The 16,972-nt window shown below is 50.5% G+C and overlaps 1 protein-coding gene across 1 annotated transcript in view; it reads right to left on the bottom strand.

The window, feature by feature from the left end:
• Positions 1-2,303: 2,303 nt before the first annotated feature.
• Positions 2,304-16,972, bottom strand: part of LOC119097352 (secretin receptor-like) — a 38,719-nt gene continuing 24,050 nt past the window's right edge. The window contains exons 8-10 of the mRNA XM_037220399.1: positions 11,644-11,789; positions 10,858-10,978; positions 2,304-2,504 (exon numbers count right to left, since the gene is read on the bottom strand). Coding sequence (XP_037076294.1) covers positions 2,304-2,504; positions 10,858-10,978; positions 11,644-11,789 — 468 coding nt within the window. The remainder of the gene's footprint in view (positions 2,505-10,857; positions 10,979-11,643; positions 11,790-16,972) is intronic.

The raw sequence follows: 16,972 nt of genomic DNA, 5'->3' as shown, positions 1-16,972 counted from the left end.
CACTTAAAAACGTCGTCACCTTATGGTGATTGTGAGTATGCCATAAAACAGGCTGCAGTGACGTGATTGGCGACGAAGTGTTCTGCTGCGAACAGAGTGGTAAAATTTACACTCATGTATTGCGCCACGGTTGAGGATAAGTTTGCAGAGTTCTATGATGTCTTACAGCAATCCTTGTGGTTGTCATGTTAATAAGAATAGCATCGGCTAACCCATTGCCAGTTTTTTTCATCGGCGGATTTCTGACGAGTCAGTCCACATGGCTATTTTTGACGGTGTCTGTCGCGTCCAAAAACGTTTGGAACAATGGAGTAGAACACCATTTTTAACCGGACAGACACTATAAGACGCTAGCAAGTTAGACGTTTTTAGTAGCATGGCAACGGCCGTTAAGTGCTTGACCTGAATGAGCGAAATACGCTCCACCCAATCCTTTAAGACGTTTTGTGTGCGCATGTGACAAGCGACAACGATTTCCAACGCCAATCTCATCGATGACATTTTTCCTTGACCCCGTATCCCCCAGATCAGACCCCCATTGAATAGCTGTGTAAGTTCGTCTCACCCGCCATACAGTCGCATTGCACTGTATTGGACAATTAAAGCAAGGACCCAGACATTTCCATACAATATTTAAATATATCTACCTGAATATTAAAATACCGAAACCGAACCCAACGTTGAGCTCCACAGCGGTTACGTGTTGCATGGTTTCCTTTGGTACCGACACTTTGTGCCACGTCCGTATTGGGGTATTATAGTACGACATAGTACGACGCTAATGCCAGGTGCTCCTTTTTTCCATACACCGGCAATGCAGGAACGCATTGTGCAGCATTTACGTACGAGGCCCCAGCACAATGCGGCTCTGCACAGCCGGAGTATAGAAAAGGACAACAACAGTAGTGTCAAAATTATACGGTCTTCTATTCAATTGAACCAGGAATTTATTCTTAAATTTCAATGTTCCTTGCTCTGCTTTTGAATCTTACGTGACCTTCACTAACACGGTGCCTACAGAACCTTCCGAATACGAAGACAAGAGAAATACACATTCTCACTTGAAGCCGGCTTCTGATTACCGTCAACATTCAGTGACAAAAAATATTGACAGTTTTTTTTAAAAAGTCCCTATTACGAATTACCATGACTGGACTTTCATATCAATGAATGTTCATGACATGACGCATTCGTAGGTCAACAACAATCACCATTCTTTGGAAAAGCCCGGCCGTAATTTTGTGTCGGCTTGGAAGACAACTAGAGAGCCTATACCAAGCCTATACCAAGAGAGCCTATACCAAGGGTGAAGGTAGAAAACTTACCTGGTTGGGGAAACCCATGGGTACCCATATGGACTGCCTAACGGGTTGAGGTTGGGTACAGTTTTTGGGAAAATTACAATTGTGGGATGGGTGAGACGTTACTTGTCGGATCGGTAGTTCAAGAAAATATACACCTTGTCGCTGGTTTTCTCTTCTTTTGGACATAACTTCCTGGATTCACGCAACTTTTTCCATTACTGCAGTTTGGGTAGTTTGGATGTGGATAGGTTTGGGTATAGCCTTTCCTGAATCTCCTCCATAATTTAAAACTAAGTGGTGGAGAAGCGCAAACGGGTGTGTAAGGGGCTGCTCCTATTCATCGCGAATGGGCAGCAAGTGGGTACGGACAATCCCATGAGTATGGGTGGATTGGTTACAGGAAACCAGAACCGCGACGGTCTCTAGGTGGAGAACACCAGTCGTTTGTTATGAAGAGCCGAAGAAGTGAATCTATGAATCCTGCAATCTCTGAATCTAGGGGGGCAAGGTAAAGCGACTGAATCCAAATACAGAGCCTCCGTAACTTCTTCTATAGCTTAATCTAAAGCCTCAGGATCCAGTAAGCTGGTGGTAAAAGGTGGTTATGACTGATAGGAAGCTGATCGCGAACGGTATAACCTAGGGTGGCGGGTTGGGTCAAGAAGTTTATAGGGATTAGATTAAGACGATCCTAGTCATAAAGAGTTCTTGACATAACTCTTCCAGTGCCACACACGATGGACACAACCATGGACAGGGACCTAAAAGACTGGTTTTTAAGGACTCAGTTCGGGTTGGGCATCCACTTCCTGAAACAAGCGCTGCCCACGGGCCGGGCCAGCAAGCAACAACAGAATCACTGCAAAACATGTCATGCGTCTTCGCTGCCAGCAAAAGAAGTCAGTAACACCAAACACCACGCTAGGATATGCGTCACATCGCACGTCAAAGGCCGACGGACGGCACAATTGTGGCGCGCCCGCCGCGAGCCTGGCGCGCTCAGGCTCGCGGCGGGCTGCCATCGCTGGTGCCGTTCAGCGGTGCGGCCTCGATGTGGACCGAGCCGCCGCTGAGACCGTCGTAGCGCACGAGCAGGGCGGCCGACTGCGGCGGCGCCTCCACCACGGCCGGCGGGGCGATGTCGGCTGGCGCCCGGGACTCCTCCCAGCTGACCTCCTTGATGGGCTCGGCCACGCTGAGCTGCGGCAACAGGTGGGACACGTTTGGTAGGGCGCCTCTGTGTCTCTGTCTCGTCAGATAGCGGGGTGTACATACTCTTTCACATGAGGAGTTTTATGACTCGGTTGAGCGAGAGAAGGTGGGGTTATGTACGTCCGTGAAATAAGCAATTTATTTAGTTATGTGTTCAGATTTCGATGAAAACACGCCAGATAATTAAAAACGGCACGAGGGCACTGTATATGACATTCAATATTCAACAGCACGTGGCCTCCAGGGTCAAATTTAGCGTAAAATGACCAGGCACTCAATGCCGCCCAAAAATTATCAGCCTATTTCAGATCTTTTAAGTACCAGAATTGTCTTCGGCTAATTCGCCTCCGAAAGGTTTGACATCAGAATCATCTTCAGCGACAAAAGAGCGGCTTAAAAAAGCTCTCACCTCCCCGGAAAACACTTAGGGTAAATTTAGGGGCAAGTGATGGCCAACTCCATATCACTAAAAAAGTCACCGGCTGATTCCAGATTTCTGAGCACCGGAACCGTCTTAAGCGCAAAACCTAGCAAAAAAAAAAAAACAAAACAAAACCAGAGACCCTAAAAACGTCCCGTCCTCTCGAGATCACCCCTTATTGTAAAATTTCAGACCGAAATGCAATCTACATATCACCACAAAGTTTTGTGCTGGTTTCAGATTTGTATGCATCAGAATATTCATCAACGCCTAAACCGACGTCCGTCAAAATTCCCGACCTTTCAGTGTCACCATTCAAGGTCAAGGGACAGCGAACTCCATCTCAACCAAATTTGTCGGCCGATAGGCATCATAATCGTCTTGAGCCCTAACATCAAGGTCAAAATCAAGGTCGAGTGCCGAGGACGTCCATATTACCCGAGAGTTATCGGAAAATTTCGGATTTTTAAGCATAAGAATTTTAACTTATGCATGGTATAGCATCCGTCGAATAGTCTTGACCTTTCAATGACACTTTTCTCTTCAAGATCAGATTCATAGCCAACTTAATAAATCATTTTCACCCAAAATCTATATCACCCAAAAGAAAGCGGCTATTTTCGGATTTTTAAGGACTATAATCGTGCTCAGCGCCTAAAACAGCGTCCGAAAGAAGTCATCGCCCCTCAAGACCATCCTTTAAAGGTCAAATGCAAGGTCATAGAAGGGAAATTTAGCATCGCACAAAGACCACTGAACGATTTCAGCGAATGAGCTAGCTTGTCTCGAATGGGGTTCTCCACATCACGCAAGAGTTACCGGTTGACTTGGGATTTTAAGCATCATAATATTCATCCGCATACAAACCAGCGTCCTTCGGTATTTCTCATGTCTCGAGGTCACTCTTCATGGTTAAATACCAGGGAACTCTATGTCAAAAAATCATCAGCTGATAAACGTCAGATTGATCTTCAGAGCGTAAACCAGAATCCGTCAACAAATACTGACCTTTCCAGGTCGCTCTTGAATATCAGATGACAGGGAAGACCATATCACCCATAATTTACGGCTGATTTCGGATTTTTAAGCATCAGAATCTTTTTCAGCGTAGACAGAAGCACCTTTCAAAAACCTCTGACCAAAAACCTGACCTCTGAAGATAACCTTTCGAGGTGATACCCAATGTCAAATGACAGAGATCTTCACATCAACCAAAAGTTACAAATACCTGGACTGCAAAATGCATCATTCTTACAACACATTTTTATGCAGGTTTAATCCGAACCGAGGAAATAATTAAAAGGATTTAATTGGAAAATAGATAAGACTGGGACCAGAGCTCACGCTAAGCAGTGCTTGTTGCGTGAGCCCTGACCCATGTCATCCGATCGCGAAATTCCACGTCAGTGGTAGAACGGGCATTACACATATCCAACAGCTTAAAAAACTTGTTGTCCTAGTTATTCAACGAGGAATCAGGCCATTGGTACTACCGACGGCTATAACACTGCTTTTTATTCTTTTAAAATCCGCAGAATGCTTAAATAAAACGAATCATAGGTAATAACATAAAGACAGGTCTTCGCATCATTCAGAGATGATTCGTTATAAATAGAAAATCGATGTGGGGGGGGGGGACAGATTGTAGGTCTCTTGGGGTAGCTGTGCTTTAAAAAAACACGGCAGGTATGACCTCAACGCACTAAGCGGCTCAGGGATAGTTTGACACGTGGCTTGGTCAAGTGTATTGTCGAAGGCAACAAGAGAACAGTACGGGCACAATGTATAACGATATGTGTGGGACGTGCAGTAGAAAAATATCACATTTTATCTACGTGCACCTCTATGATGTCGCGTTGATATTAGTCAAGGATTTTGGCAATCGGAAGTTATTGGAGAGCTCGGGCTGTCTTTAACTGAAGTGGGGATAGGCTGCTTGTATTTTCGTTTTCTCCTGTCTTTCGTAGTAGGTAACCTATGGAAGTGATTCAGTAGCATAGAGAGATCCCATTGATGTCAGTTGGACCGCGTAGCACTATGCAAGGTTCACTGGTGTCGATAACAGTATACCAAAAACAACATACTGAAATGGTTGCGAACCTGTACAGGCGTTTTCGGCATCGCTGGGTGAATGTTGATTAAGAATATGAATAATAAAATTCTACCTGTTGCCACGAACCAGATCGGTAATCATAAAGCTGTGCATGACGCTTTCACAATGCGTATCAGGCATATTACTAGCAAGCAGTCACTGTCCACGCCGCCACCTTCACGGCACCGAGGTGATAAACTGGCAAGTACCTATTAAATAGCATTCATTGTCAAACGCCTCGTTTGTTGGATATTCCACTCAGTGACATGCTTACATCAATAATCTGGGTTGCTTTGAAATTACCCATGCTTGAATCCAGCATCTTTGTAGAACTAAAGCTTCTATCGTAGGTTTGTTGCCAGGGAGAATGATAAAACCAGTAAGCACCTCGTGCTTTTAAACAAGCCTTCAATCCGTTAGATCTGCTCAACCTGACAACCTCTCAATAACCCAGTCCGGTCCTAATCTGTGTGCCGCCGCCCAAGTTTTCTCGCCCGGCCTAATCCGCCGGACGCATCCGTCCACCACCGCCGATTGATCCAATCCGCGAAGAGCTTTAGCCCGGCCATGGCTTTGTTGTCCTAGAGGATATGTTCGGCGGGCGGGCGCGGCGCCACTCATGGGCTCTTTCAGCCTGTGTGAGCGGGCGCGCCATCTTGCATGAATATGCCGACCGACATGAAGGCCTGCTACTGCGTAATGATGTCGATCATGCGTTGGCGTGGTCGGTCAGATGGCGCTGACCCTTGGAATGATGTCGATCATCTAGTGGCGTGGTCGGTCAGATGGGGGATGACCCTTGGCCCTCTTAAATGTAAAACATTCACGGTGACCCTCAGGCGTGCTTCCCGTCCAAGCCAAGTATTTTATCGATAGAACTGAGCTTGAACGTATGTGCAAAATTGTGGACCTTGGCATAACGCTGGATACAAAATTAACCTTCGCTCCTTATGTTTCTTACCCAAGTCAGTACCGGCAGGTCAAAATTCAACCGAAGCACAGTGATGGCTGCGTATTTTGCAAACGTGCGATTTATTGTAACGTGGTCTGGACGGAGGCAGCCAATTCTCACATAGTGCAGGTCGATCGGGTGCAGCCCAAGTGTCTTATTCGGTTACTTATTCACACATTCTCCAGGCAAACAACTTCTCTTATGACAGCCGTCAACTGAATTGCAAAATCGCATCCATAGCAGCACGAAGAGTGCAGCACGATTTGCTCTTTCTGAGAAACATCTTCCAAGGTAAACTGAGCTCTCAAATCTTGCTTAGCTGTTTCCCTTGCTTGTACCGCCTCGATCGGCCCGCACCCGAACTCTGCTCGTTGTACCCCGCGCCTGTGTGCGGACAGTACATAGCGGTCTTTTTTGGAGACTGCCAAACGTTGGGAACACTAGTGCGGATAAATGTCATGATAATTTTGGCATTTTTAGATTTTAAACGATCACGACGCTTTACGCTTTAAACGATGCTTTAACTCTGTAGCATCTTCACTTAGCTTTGGGATATGCCATCCTACATTTATGTTCATACGACTGTGTACTGTGCGTATTGTATTGTATTGTATTTGTATATCTATATTGTACTGTACGTATTGCATTGTGTGTATTTTATCTTAATTTAAACGACTTCGCCTGTTAGTGGAATGCTGCTCTGTTGGCGATAAAAGAAAATAACAAGGTAATTAAACAAATAACCATGTGACCCATGCTTTTCTTGTTTGCGGTGGCCCATGCTCAATGTCCGTTTCGTAACGTGACAACATTTTACGTGACTCGACATGAAGTGACAGTGTTTGGCGTGATTAGACGCAGAGTGACAGCGGTTGACGTGACTTGATGTGAAGTGATAGAGTTTGACGTGACTTGAAGTGAAGTGACAGCGTTTGACGTGATTTGAGGTGAAGTGACAGCGTTTAAAGCGACTTGACGTGAAGTGACGTGAACTCGTTTTTCCAAACGTTTCTATTAAAGTCGTTCCGACTGCAATTCTTTTTTTCTTTTTTCATGGTACTTTCGGCAAAATGCTGCCTTTTTGGCCATTTTGTATGCGTGAGGTTGATTAGGAGTTTCCGGTGACGCTAAGCAGTCGTGTCAAGCATCGTGTACCCCTTGCGCGAACTTTTACCAACAATCTCAACGCGTTGGATTTCGCTTCAGTGCAGTTTAGGCACACACTATTTTCACTATCCGGCTGATCCGCGAGGATCGGCCCGAGCACTACTCGGCATTGAAAACTCTTCCCTGCGAAAACCTCCTCCTGTGTTCACTGCACGGCATGATAGTCTGAGTGTCTTGGCGACATCTTGCCTGACACCAGCCTGAATCATTATCATGCAAGCGTATCTGCCTACGATTACTAGCTTCACGGCACCTTTCGGGAGCGGGCTTCGCGACCAGCTTCACGGCTGCTCAACACTCTGCCCATGCATTGGTATAATTTCCAAGTTTTTTGTTGCAAGAAACTAACATAAAATTACACATTAGAAGTGGGTTAATATATATATATATATATAGATATATATATATATGTATATATATATAATATATATATATGTATATATATATATATATGTATATATATGTATATATATATATATATGTATATATATATATATATATATATATATATATATGTATATATATGTATATATATATATATGTATATATATATATATATATATATATATATATATATAAATACATAGTGTTATATTAAATCACGACACGCTCCATAAATGACAACGGCTGCGTCATCAGACAAAAACACTCGTACAACAAAGCAGATCTCCGTCCCGATCAACGCCCGTCCGCCATCAACGGATTAATCGGATCCGTGAAGCGTTCTATCCTCCTGTCATGCCTGTTTGTCCCAGAGGAAATGTCCGGAGGGTGTGTGAGGCGTCACCCCTGGCTAAAAAGCCTAATCGCTTAATCGCACGGCTAAATTGCTTTTCAGTCATTTCCAGGAAGTGAACGTTAATGCATCTTGATTTAGCACGAGACAGGCGGGAAACTAATCTGCTACAGTTCTCTAAATCCATAATAGTTCGTCCTCTCTGGAATTGGTCCTCAGCTCTGCGAATGCTCTACAACACGTGTAAGCAATGGTAAAATTCGCAAGTTTATTGTAAGAAAGCGATGGTTCTGGGCGTACAGTTGCACCGTTAACTGTGAGTGCCGACCGTGGGAGCATGCGTCATGGTCGACGATAATGCCTATTTTTTTTAGCTTTCCGCTTCCAGTAAACCAACATTTCATTCTCGTCAATCGAATTCGCAATGGACAAGAGAAGCCTTCATGCGGTCGCAATTCCATACTCCAACTCCTTCGGCTACCATTTCGAGTTTACTCTGGGCCCAGTTAAGCACCAGCTGAAGGGAAACCTTGGCAGTGGACAAAGGCTGCTCTGACACATTCCATCGACCAGAGGTATCCCATCCCGTCCCAATCCTTTCCTGCCGCCCAATAGGCGATTACGAGTCCGAAGAACCGAGCCGAGCCGAGCCGGAAGCGGAGCGGCGCAGTCGCGGCTCGCCTTGCCCCCGAGAAAGACGAGCCGCACACATCGCCGCCTGCCGAGCACACATCGCCCCTCCCTGGCGCGCCGGGGCCGACATTGAGTGACGACTCGGCAAACCGCGGAGGACGGCGCCAGGACCCGGCTGGAAACGCCCCGGGCCACCCGATGCGCCCTGCCGCGGTGACCTACCTCTGCCGCACGCTCAGAGACGCGCTCCCCGCAAGGTTCGCGGAGGGCTGTGGGAATGTGTAGCTGAAGCGCAGGAGCAGGCAGCTGAATATTGCTCAGCTGCCGATATGCATCGTATTTCCAGAGTTGTCGAGAGTTGTTCTTTGCATTCGTCTTTGCGGCAAACTGTCACGCGTTCCATCCATTAGGCGCTCCTGTACCGACGTCCCTAACATCGTTGTCACAAATCAAATGTGTAACAGGTGGGATCCAGGGCATCGTCTCATATTATTTACAATTAGCATGTGCTTTCTGCAAGGAGTACAACCAAGTTTCACCTCGCGTGGGTGGTCTCACTCAAGCTCCTAACTGAATGATTGTCGCTCATGTATTCGACCGTTGCGAGCAATCTTTAAACGGCGGGGCGCTCTCGAGAGTAAAAAGCGCGATTCACGCAACAGGTTGGTTTGTCAACGCAAAGTAGCACAGAATCGAAGACTGATAAGACGAGAACCGGGGACCCCACGGGTTTTCATCATTTATAGTTAATTGTTCAGCTCCTAATGTGATGAATGTTCACGCCTTGACCGGTGAAAGATGGCGAGTTCCAGGCCGAGAGTTTGTTACAGCCAAACGCGTGGGCGGCAGCTGTTAAATTGCCTTTGCAAAGACGCTAATGGCGGAGGTGGCTGAAGTCCGATCGGACCCTGCAGCAGGAGCCGCTATTTGTGAATGAGGGATGCTGTAGTCGAGAGCCTCAACTATTGAAGAACATCAGCATGGAAGTAGCAACGCCGATAAAGCGTAGCGAGGCCAAAAAGTACGCGCAAAAATTGCGACAATACTTAACACGACAGTCGAGTTAGACAGGTCTTCAAACGTAGTGCATGTTTGAAATGGAGTATTTCATGTGTGACGTATATTTCAACCGTCTCCAACAAACCGTACCCGAGCTGTACGTAGACAGCGGAAGACGTTTTGTTTCGATTGGCACGACACTGCGCGTGCTTTTCCGAAGAGCGCGACAACATCTGTATTCTGTTGAACCGCACAGTAGGGCCCGACGTTTCCAGATCCATACAGCACCAGGCCTGCTCACTGGAGCCACGCGATGTCAGGCATCCGCGACAGAGCCACACAACACCATGCTTACCCCTCAGGCACATAACACTATCGGTACTCTTCACGGCCACACAACAGACGTCCTCTCCCAAACAACACAGCATTGGGTATATATATAATATGTACACCCGATGCCCCCAATAAATATATGTATGTATATATATACATATATATATATATATATATATATATATATATATATATATATATATATATATATATATATATATATATATATATAAAGCATTCCCTTCTGGACCACTCGTTAGCAGTCATGCCTTCCTGAACCACCCAGTGATAGATGCATACCGGGCAGAGATTCTGAATTTGATCACGGAAACATGTACCATTTTTTCAGCTTTCCCACTCTGAAATAACTTTCCATTGAGCTTCTCACCAGCTGGTATCTTGGTAGGTAAACAGGCCAGCTCCATCAACCTCCAACTATGATAAACAGGATTGGCACATGGTACCCAATCCCACATGAGCTGAGGGCGGATTCTTGGCATAATTCTACCCGCACATGGAGAACTATGAGTGTTCAAATAACGCAATTTTCTGTCTACCTCAGAAGAGGAGCTTCGGTCCGATCGTTCAGCATATAAAGGCGTACATACTATGTCTCCAACACAGCCTACATTATAACAAGCAGCGCGCTCTTTCCCTCCCTCTCTCTCTCCCCTCTCTCGTCCTCTCTCTCTATCTCTATCTTTCTTTCTTTCTCCCCCCTCTCTCTCTCTCTCTCGTTCTTTCTCACGCACACAGCTTACGTTCGTTGTTTGAAAAGCTTCCCTAGTACTATCTCGGGTCAAATCAGGTCAAGTTGGGTCACTTTAAGTCCGATCACTTCGCGTCAGGTTGCGCTACCCTGTCCAGGTCAGGTCGCGATGGATCAAACTAGGTCAGGCCAGCTGACGCCGGGGCCAGATCGGGTCAGATCGGATATGGTCAGGTCAGGCAGGGCCGGGTAGGGTCGGGTCGAGTCAAATTAGGTGAGGTCAGGTCAGGGCGCCTCACCTGACGCGGTGAGCTCCTGTCGGTGACAGACCTGACGAGCGGGGACGTGTTGCGACTCTGTCCGGTCTCCGACGGCCTATCCATCAGAGTAGTGCTCTGCACAGAGCTCCTGCCCATACTTCTAGCGGCAAACAGACACGGTCAGCGCCACGCCGCCCACCTAGCACGGCTTCCGAATGCTGACTTTTTGAGACAGGGCTGGCGAGATTATCACGGAGAACACCATTTAACGCACTGGGCACATCAATTCGCCGCTAGACACTTCATATGCGGCAATATGCGGCTATGCCATAGTGAGCACCTGTGGAACAGCGTCCCCAAGCACATTTTGGATGTGCACCGTTTAATGTCCTGCTGATGTAGGCGAGCGCTGGTGTAAACTTAATGACGCGTCGCGTACCACTAAATTTCATCGAAAGCTCGAGGCCAGAACGTCTCACCACACCAGGAATTGGTAAAGGTGCTCCTCCAGCCATTCATCACAATAAAACAGTTTGTGTGGCCTCCGGAAGCGGTGAGGTGCGAGCCTCTGGGACCGCTGCGAATCTAATACGGTCGTACATCACAGACCGAGCTGGAATGGCGGCGTCCTCTGGGAACTCGGCTCGGGCGCGACCGGCCAGCTTCGCCGGAAGCGGCAGGATCGGACCGCTTTGCGGGACTGATCAATAGGTCCACGAGCAGGGAGCGCTTTACGGGGAGCGCCGCAGGAGCCGGGCCCTTGGCGGCGGCGTGACCGAAGGTGCACATCACGCCGGAGCGGTGACCGCGACCTTTCCGGGTTACCTGTAGCTCTTGCCGTGGTTGGAGCGGCTGCGGCCGGAGTTGGTGGACACGCCCATGTTGGCGTAGCGCCACGTCGCCCAGTGCTTCTTCAGCTCCAGCTTGACCTCGGAACTCATGAAGCAGTACAGGATGGCCACGAAGCAGCCCTGAAGCGGAATCCATGGCGTAGCTGCTGAACACTCGTGTCTGGCGCTGGGCGCTGCTCCTGAGGCGGAATCTGTGCAATATTTAATGTATCCGTCGCCGTCACCAAACAGGCGCCGATCGGACGAGATCGATTCAACGCCGTTCAAACGCGCAAGAGCCGGTGTTGCAGGTCAAAGGACGCCCCATGATAGATAGAACAAAAAGTTGGCCAAAAAGGTGACGGTCTATTCATGTCTCACTTTCTGCCTGTGTGGGGTTACAAGGTGGTGACGGAACTGCGCAAATGCATATGAAGGCTGTGAAATGCGCACGAACCACTTGACGAGGCCATTTTCCAAACGCGCCGGTTGGCTGTCAGAATCTCTCCAAAATTCTTATGACTACGGGCACAATAATCCCAAATGAACATGGGGCGTCCTGTAACCTGCAACACTGACTTTTGAAGTTACCCAGTTAACTTGCTTACTTACTTCTCATTACTTGTTAATTTGCCTGACAGCGCAAACGACGACCTTCATTTGATAATGTTCGCAGCCGCCAGAACCCCAGTTTGCGGCAATGGCTTTGAGTTCCCGGCGGAACCAAAAAGTTGAAAGTTGCTGCTAAGTTTTTCACATCATCCATCTTGGCCGAAGCATGGTGCATTCATTTGGGAAATCTCCTCTCGGGATCATTTTGCCGGACTTAACTTTGGATCCGAAGAGCACCTGGACCTCAGTGTGGAAAGTTAATTCTTCACGCGTACTTAGCTTGGAAAGTGGAAGTTCGGAGCTAATGGGCGAAGTTCTGGGCAAAAATATAGAATATGGAGCGTAGGAACTGATTCAGCACTGCTATTAACATTGGTCATACCTCTGTCTACGGTTCGGCTGGCATTAAATCTAAAAAATATCATTGCCATAATCATAAAACGCAGAAGACTAAGCATTCAGTAATGCACACGAATATCTGGACACACCAGGCAAAGGTGGGAAGTAATCGCGACGCGTGCCTTGCCTTTTAGAAGTGTGCGCTGTTCAGGTCATGATGGGAGACAATAACCATTACAGCATATTTTCACAGTTTCGTTCCGGTCATTAGTGATATCCAGTATGTTCCACACAGGGCTGCATTTTCACAAAAAAGTAGGGATGGGCTGATCAGGAAAACTGGCTGAACTCATCCAAAAAAGACTCCATAAAACAGATTTCTGGTGTCAAGAAGACCGTAAAAACCGGTTTTTTGTTCATTCTCACCATGCTTCAGCGTTTCCTCCTGATTCATACCGCAGCTGCGGGACCTGCAAGATGTGCGGACGCGAGGCGACAGGACGCCAAGTTGATGTCGGTGGCCGGCCCCGCGCTTGCACGCCCCGTCCGGCCTGTTCCAGTCCCATCAGGTAAATGTGAGCCTTCGATGACACCAATTTCTTGAAAATGTCAAAATGTCGGGAAACATTCAAGCAAAAGTTTACATCACCATATGGATCCAGTGCCCGACGCTGGAACACATGCGGGATGTTTCAATACAAGACAGGAGCTGTGAATTTGAAAATACCGATTTTCCGCTGACCAGAGATTGCCAATACGGCGTGGAACACGGACGAGATATCCCGCGAGGACACGGCAGACTTAAGCCGAAGGGAAAGCCAGACATCCCCATGCCTCAGATCCAGCTAAGCCAAGGCTTTGTCGACCCTACGTCGCATCATCGTCGTTTCTGAAAGGCCAAAGCTTACGCCCGGTGAGGTTATTTTGTTGACATTGGCTATAGCTGGAAACAGCCTTCTTTCGGTAGCTATGTCCTACGAGTGTGAAAATGGTACTGATGCAATTATTGAAGCCATCGGAGATGACAAGAATTTTCGGCCAGATTTGTCCAGCGATTATGAAACCTGGTTTAGAATTCCAATGATGCGCATTTAGATCAAAACGCGACCGCGGGCTACCAACAGATGGTGCAAAGAGGGCATGCTGTAAACTGATTCTAGATGCGTGGCGTTCACGAAAATGCAGAAAATTTCCCTGACACCAGTACGCTAGGTTTCGACATACACTGCTATTAGTTTTGCGTTAATCTTGTCCCACATAATACTCCGTAAGTACCGTACATGTTTTTGACATTCGAACTCTTTTTCCAGGCTAAGCCAGCCTGCAAATATTGGTCATGGTTTGGAAGAGGTGTGACAGGAGCGGGACAACAAAAAATAGTTTGCGATATGCGGCAGCTTTTAGTTGCATGCAAGCCGGTTTAGGCTATATGGGTTGTATAAGTTTGGAAAATTTCTTACCACGAACATCACAGTTCAAGGACATTACACGAACATTTCAAGCATTCCAGTTACTCAGGCTCTCCCGTCCCGTCACCTAATACGCGGTACTGTGCTAAAACTGCCCGGAACACCGGAGGTTAAACTGAAAAGTTTCGATGAAACGTACTCCAAGCTCCCCACGGCGTGGGCTGGCGCGCTGGTGCGAGCAGGTGGTCAGCAGCTGGCCCGCGCGGCCGACGCTTCCCGAACTGAACACCTGGCCGCGTTGACGCAGCACGTGCCGTCGACTTTTCGGGACTGGACGACCTCCACAAGTACAAGGACCAGCCTATGTCACGGTCACGCGACCGACGCACGCACAGTGCGTCTACGGTGACGGTCGCAGCAGGACCCCAGCGGCGCGGACAAACGGGGCGGATATGTACGAAGTTCGACCAAGCACACACAGCGTTTGACTGCCCGTCTGTAGGGGCCAGCGTCGGCGGTCGCCCCGAGGCAGTGCCACACCATAGACCGTGCCGGGTCTGCCCGGCTGACGGACAAGTGGCGCGCGCTGCCTGTTTAAAAGGCCGCACGAGGCGACACCGCGGCTCTAAGAGGGACGTCATCCAATGTTTCAAGGAGTCCCGCGGATGTTCTCGCCTCAGTTGGCCGGTGTGCCAGACCCAGCAGAGGATAGCCCTACACACGTCGGCACCATGTGCGCAGCCACCAGCACCAGCGCCATGCTGCAAATAATGCCGCTGACCGTCCGTGGCCCTTGAGGACCGCGGGCGGCAGATGGTCCGCACAGCGTGCCACCTGCGCCGTGCTGGACCTCGGCAGAGAGGTGTCCGCGGTCACCGAGGAGCTGACGTCGGACCTGGGGCTACAGGGCCGCACCGGGCCCCTGCGTCTGGGCACCATTGCTGGTCGCTCAGGGTACGTCTCCAAATGCGCCAAGCTGCATATGCAACCACAGAAGCGGAACGAAATCTTCCCATCAGTGGCGTCCGCACAACGTCAGGCATCAACGTGTCTGGGCCAGCGAAAAGTAGACGACGAAGGAGCGGAAGTGACCTCAAGCTGTTGACCTCAACTTGGCAGAGGTCACGTCAAAGGCAGTTGACTTGCCCATCGCAAACGATGCAATCCATCCCATTGCACCTCCACACGCGCGACAGTGACCCTCCGGCGCTCCCTGGGCCGTGATAACTCGCCGCGGTCGGTCGGTGGCACGAAAGCCTCCCGGGCACTTCATGAGGCCACAGTACGTAAACTGCCCCCGAGTGACCGAGGACTCGGAAGCCACAGCGGACCGACGAGCGCGCCGGCACTGGCGGCGCTGCGGCGCGTTACGGCGGTGCGCCGCTCGACGACGGTCCTCCGCCGGGACGGGCGGCGCTGCGGCGCGTTACGGCGGTGCGCCGCTCGACGACAGTCCTCCGCCGGGACTGGCGGCGCTGCGGCGCATTACGACGGTACGCCGCTCGACGACGGTCCTCCGCCGGGACTGGCGGCGCTGCGGCGCGTTACGGCGGTGCGCCGCTCGACGACAGTCCTCCGCCGGGACTGGCGGCGCTGCGGCGCATTACGACGGTGCGCCGCTCGACGACGGTCCTCCGCCGGGACTGGCGGCGCTGCGGCGCATTACGACGGTGCGCCGCTCGACGACGGTCCTCCGCCGGGACTGGCGGCGCTGCGGCGCGTTACGGCGGTGCGCCGCTCGACGACAGTCCTCCGCCGGGACCGAACCTGACTGAGTCCCGTCGGAGTCCTGACGCCGCTCCCTCAGCCTGCTCTACGACCCCTGCGGTGAGGTGACGCCCGAGAGAAGCCGCCCGACATCATCAAATGCAGGCGTTGGTCCTTTGAACGACTCCATCTCTCTGCTCGACCGATAACGCCCCGCGGCAGTGCGCCGAAGACCTGCTGAGCTTGTCCGGCAGCAGCCTCAGCCGTGCACTCGCGAGTCTACGTAGACGATGATCTGAACTTGCTGGAAAACGTCAACGAAGCCGCCACATTGCAGGCCATCTAGCGGTGCGGGTGCGAGTGGCACGCGACAATCGCAGGCCATAAACTGACGGCTGTCTTGCGGCTGTCGATCAGCGTTCTTCCCAGACTGGGTCACTTCAAGGTCGACCGGTGCCGCCGAACCGACGGAACTCCCGACGGACAAACAGCTGCCGGAATTCGGCGACGCATCTGAGCTGGCGGCCGGCGCGGCCGCCTACTTCCGGCTGGAGTACGAGGGTGGGGAGCTCAACACGTCGGTCGTCATGGCGGAAAAACGGACCGCTGCCGTCCGGTAGATTAGCGCCCTACGCCTGGAACTGACCGCTGCCGTCCGGTAGATTAGCGCCCTACGCCTGGAACTGCAAGTTTCTGTCGCGTCGCGGAGCTCGTCCGGCGCGAGCATGACATCCGCATAGACACCTGAACGGCATGTGACGAACAGCCCCGAACTGGGTCGGCCCTGTCCTGCGCCATGGAGGCGGCCGTGGCGACACCAGCCGCTCTGTCGACCGAGCGACTGGCAGCGGCCATCAACGGGCCCCGGCTCGCGTGTGCGCATGGCTACCGGCCGGGCGCGGCCACCCGCTGCAGGCCCTGCTCCAGAGTCTGCCCACAGTGCCCACGGAGCAGGCGCTGCTCGTGCCACTCGAGCTTTGGGAGGTCTCCGGCGAGGGTCCTGCGACCGACGCGGAACGGACCAGTCGCCTGTATGGCCGGCGGCCTCTGCGGGCACGCCTCGCGGTGCAGGCACGCCTCGCGCTGCAGGCACGCCTCGCGCTGCAGGCACGCCTTGCGCTGCAGGCATGCCTCGCCCTGCAGGCACGTTTGCGCTACAGGCGCGCTTCGCGCTGCAGGTACGCCTCGCACTGCAGGCACGCCTCGCGCTGCAGGCACGCTTCGCGCTTCAGGCGCGCCTCGCACTGCAGGCGCTGC

The sequence above is a fragment of the Pollicipes pollicipes genome, unplaced genomic scaffold, assembly GCF_011947565.3.
Source record: "Pollicipes pollicipes isolate AB1234 unplaced genomic scaffold, Ppol_2.1 Scaffold_4295;HRSCAF=5057_pilon_pilon_pilon, whole genome shotgun sequence".
Lineage (NCBI taxonomy): Eukaryota > Metazoa > Arthropoda > Thecostraca > Pollicipedomorpha > Pollicipedidae > Pollicipes > Pollicipes pollicipes.
Note: the sequence above shows the minus strand (reverse complement) of the source record. Positions and strands in the feature narration are given on the sequence as shown.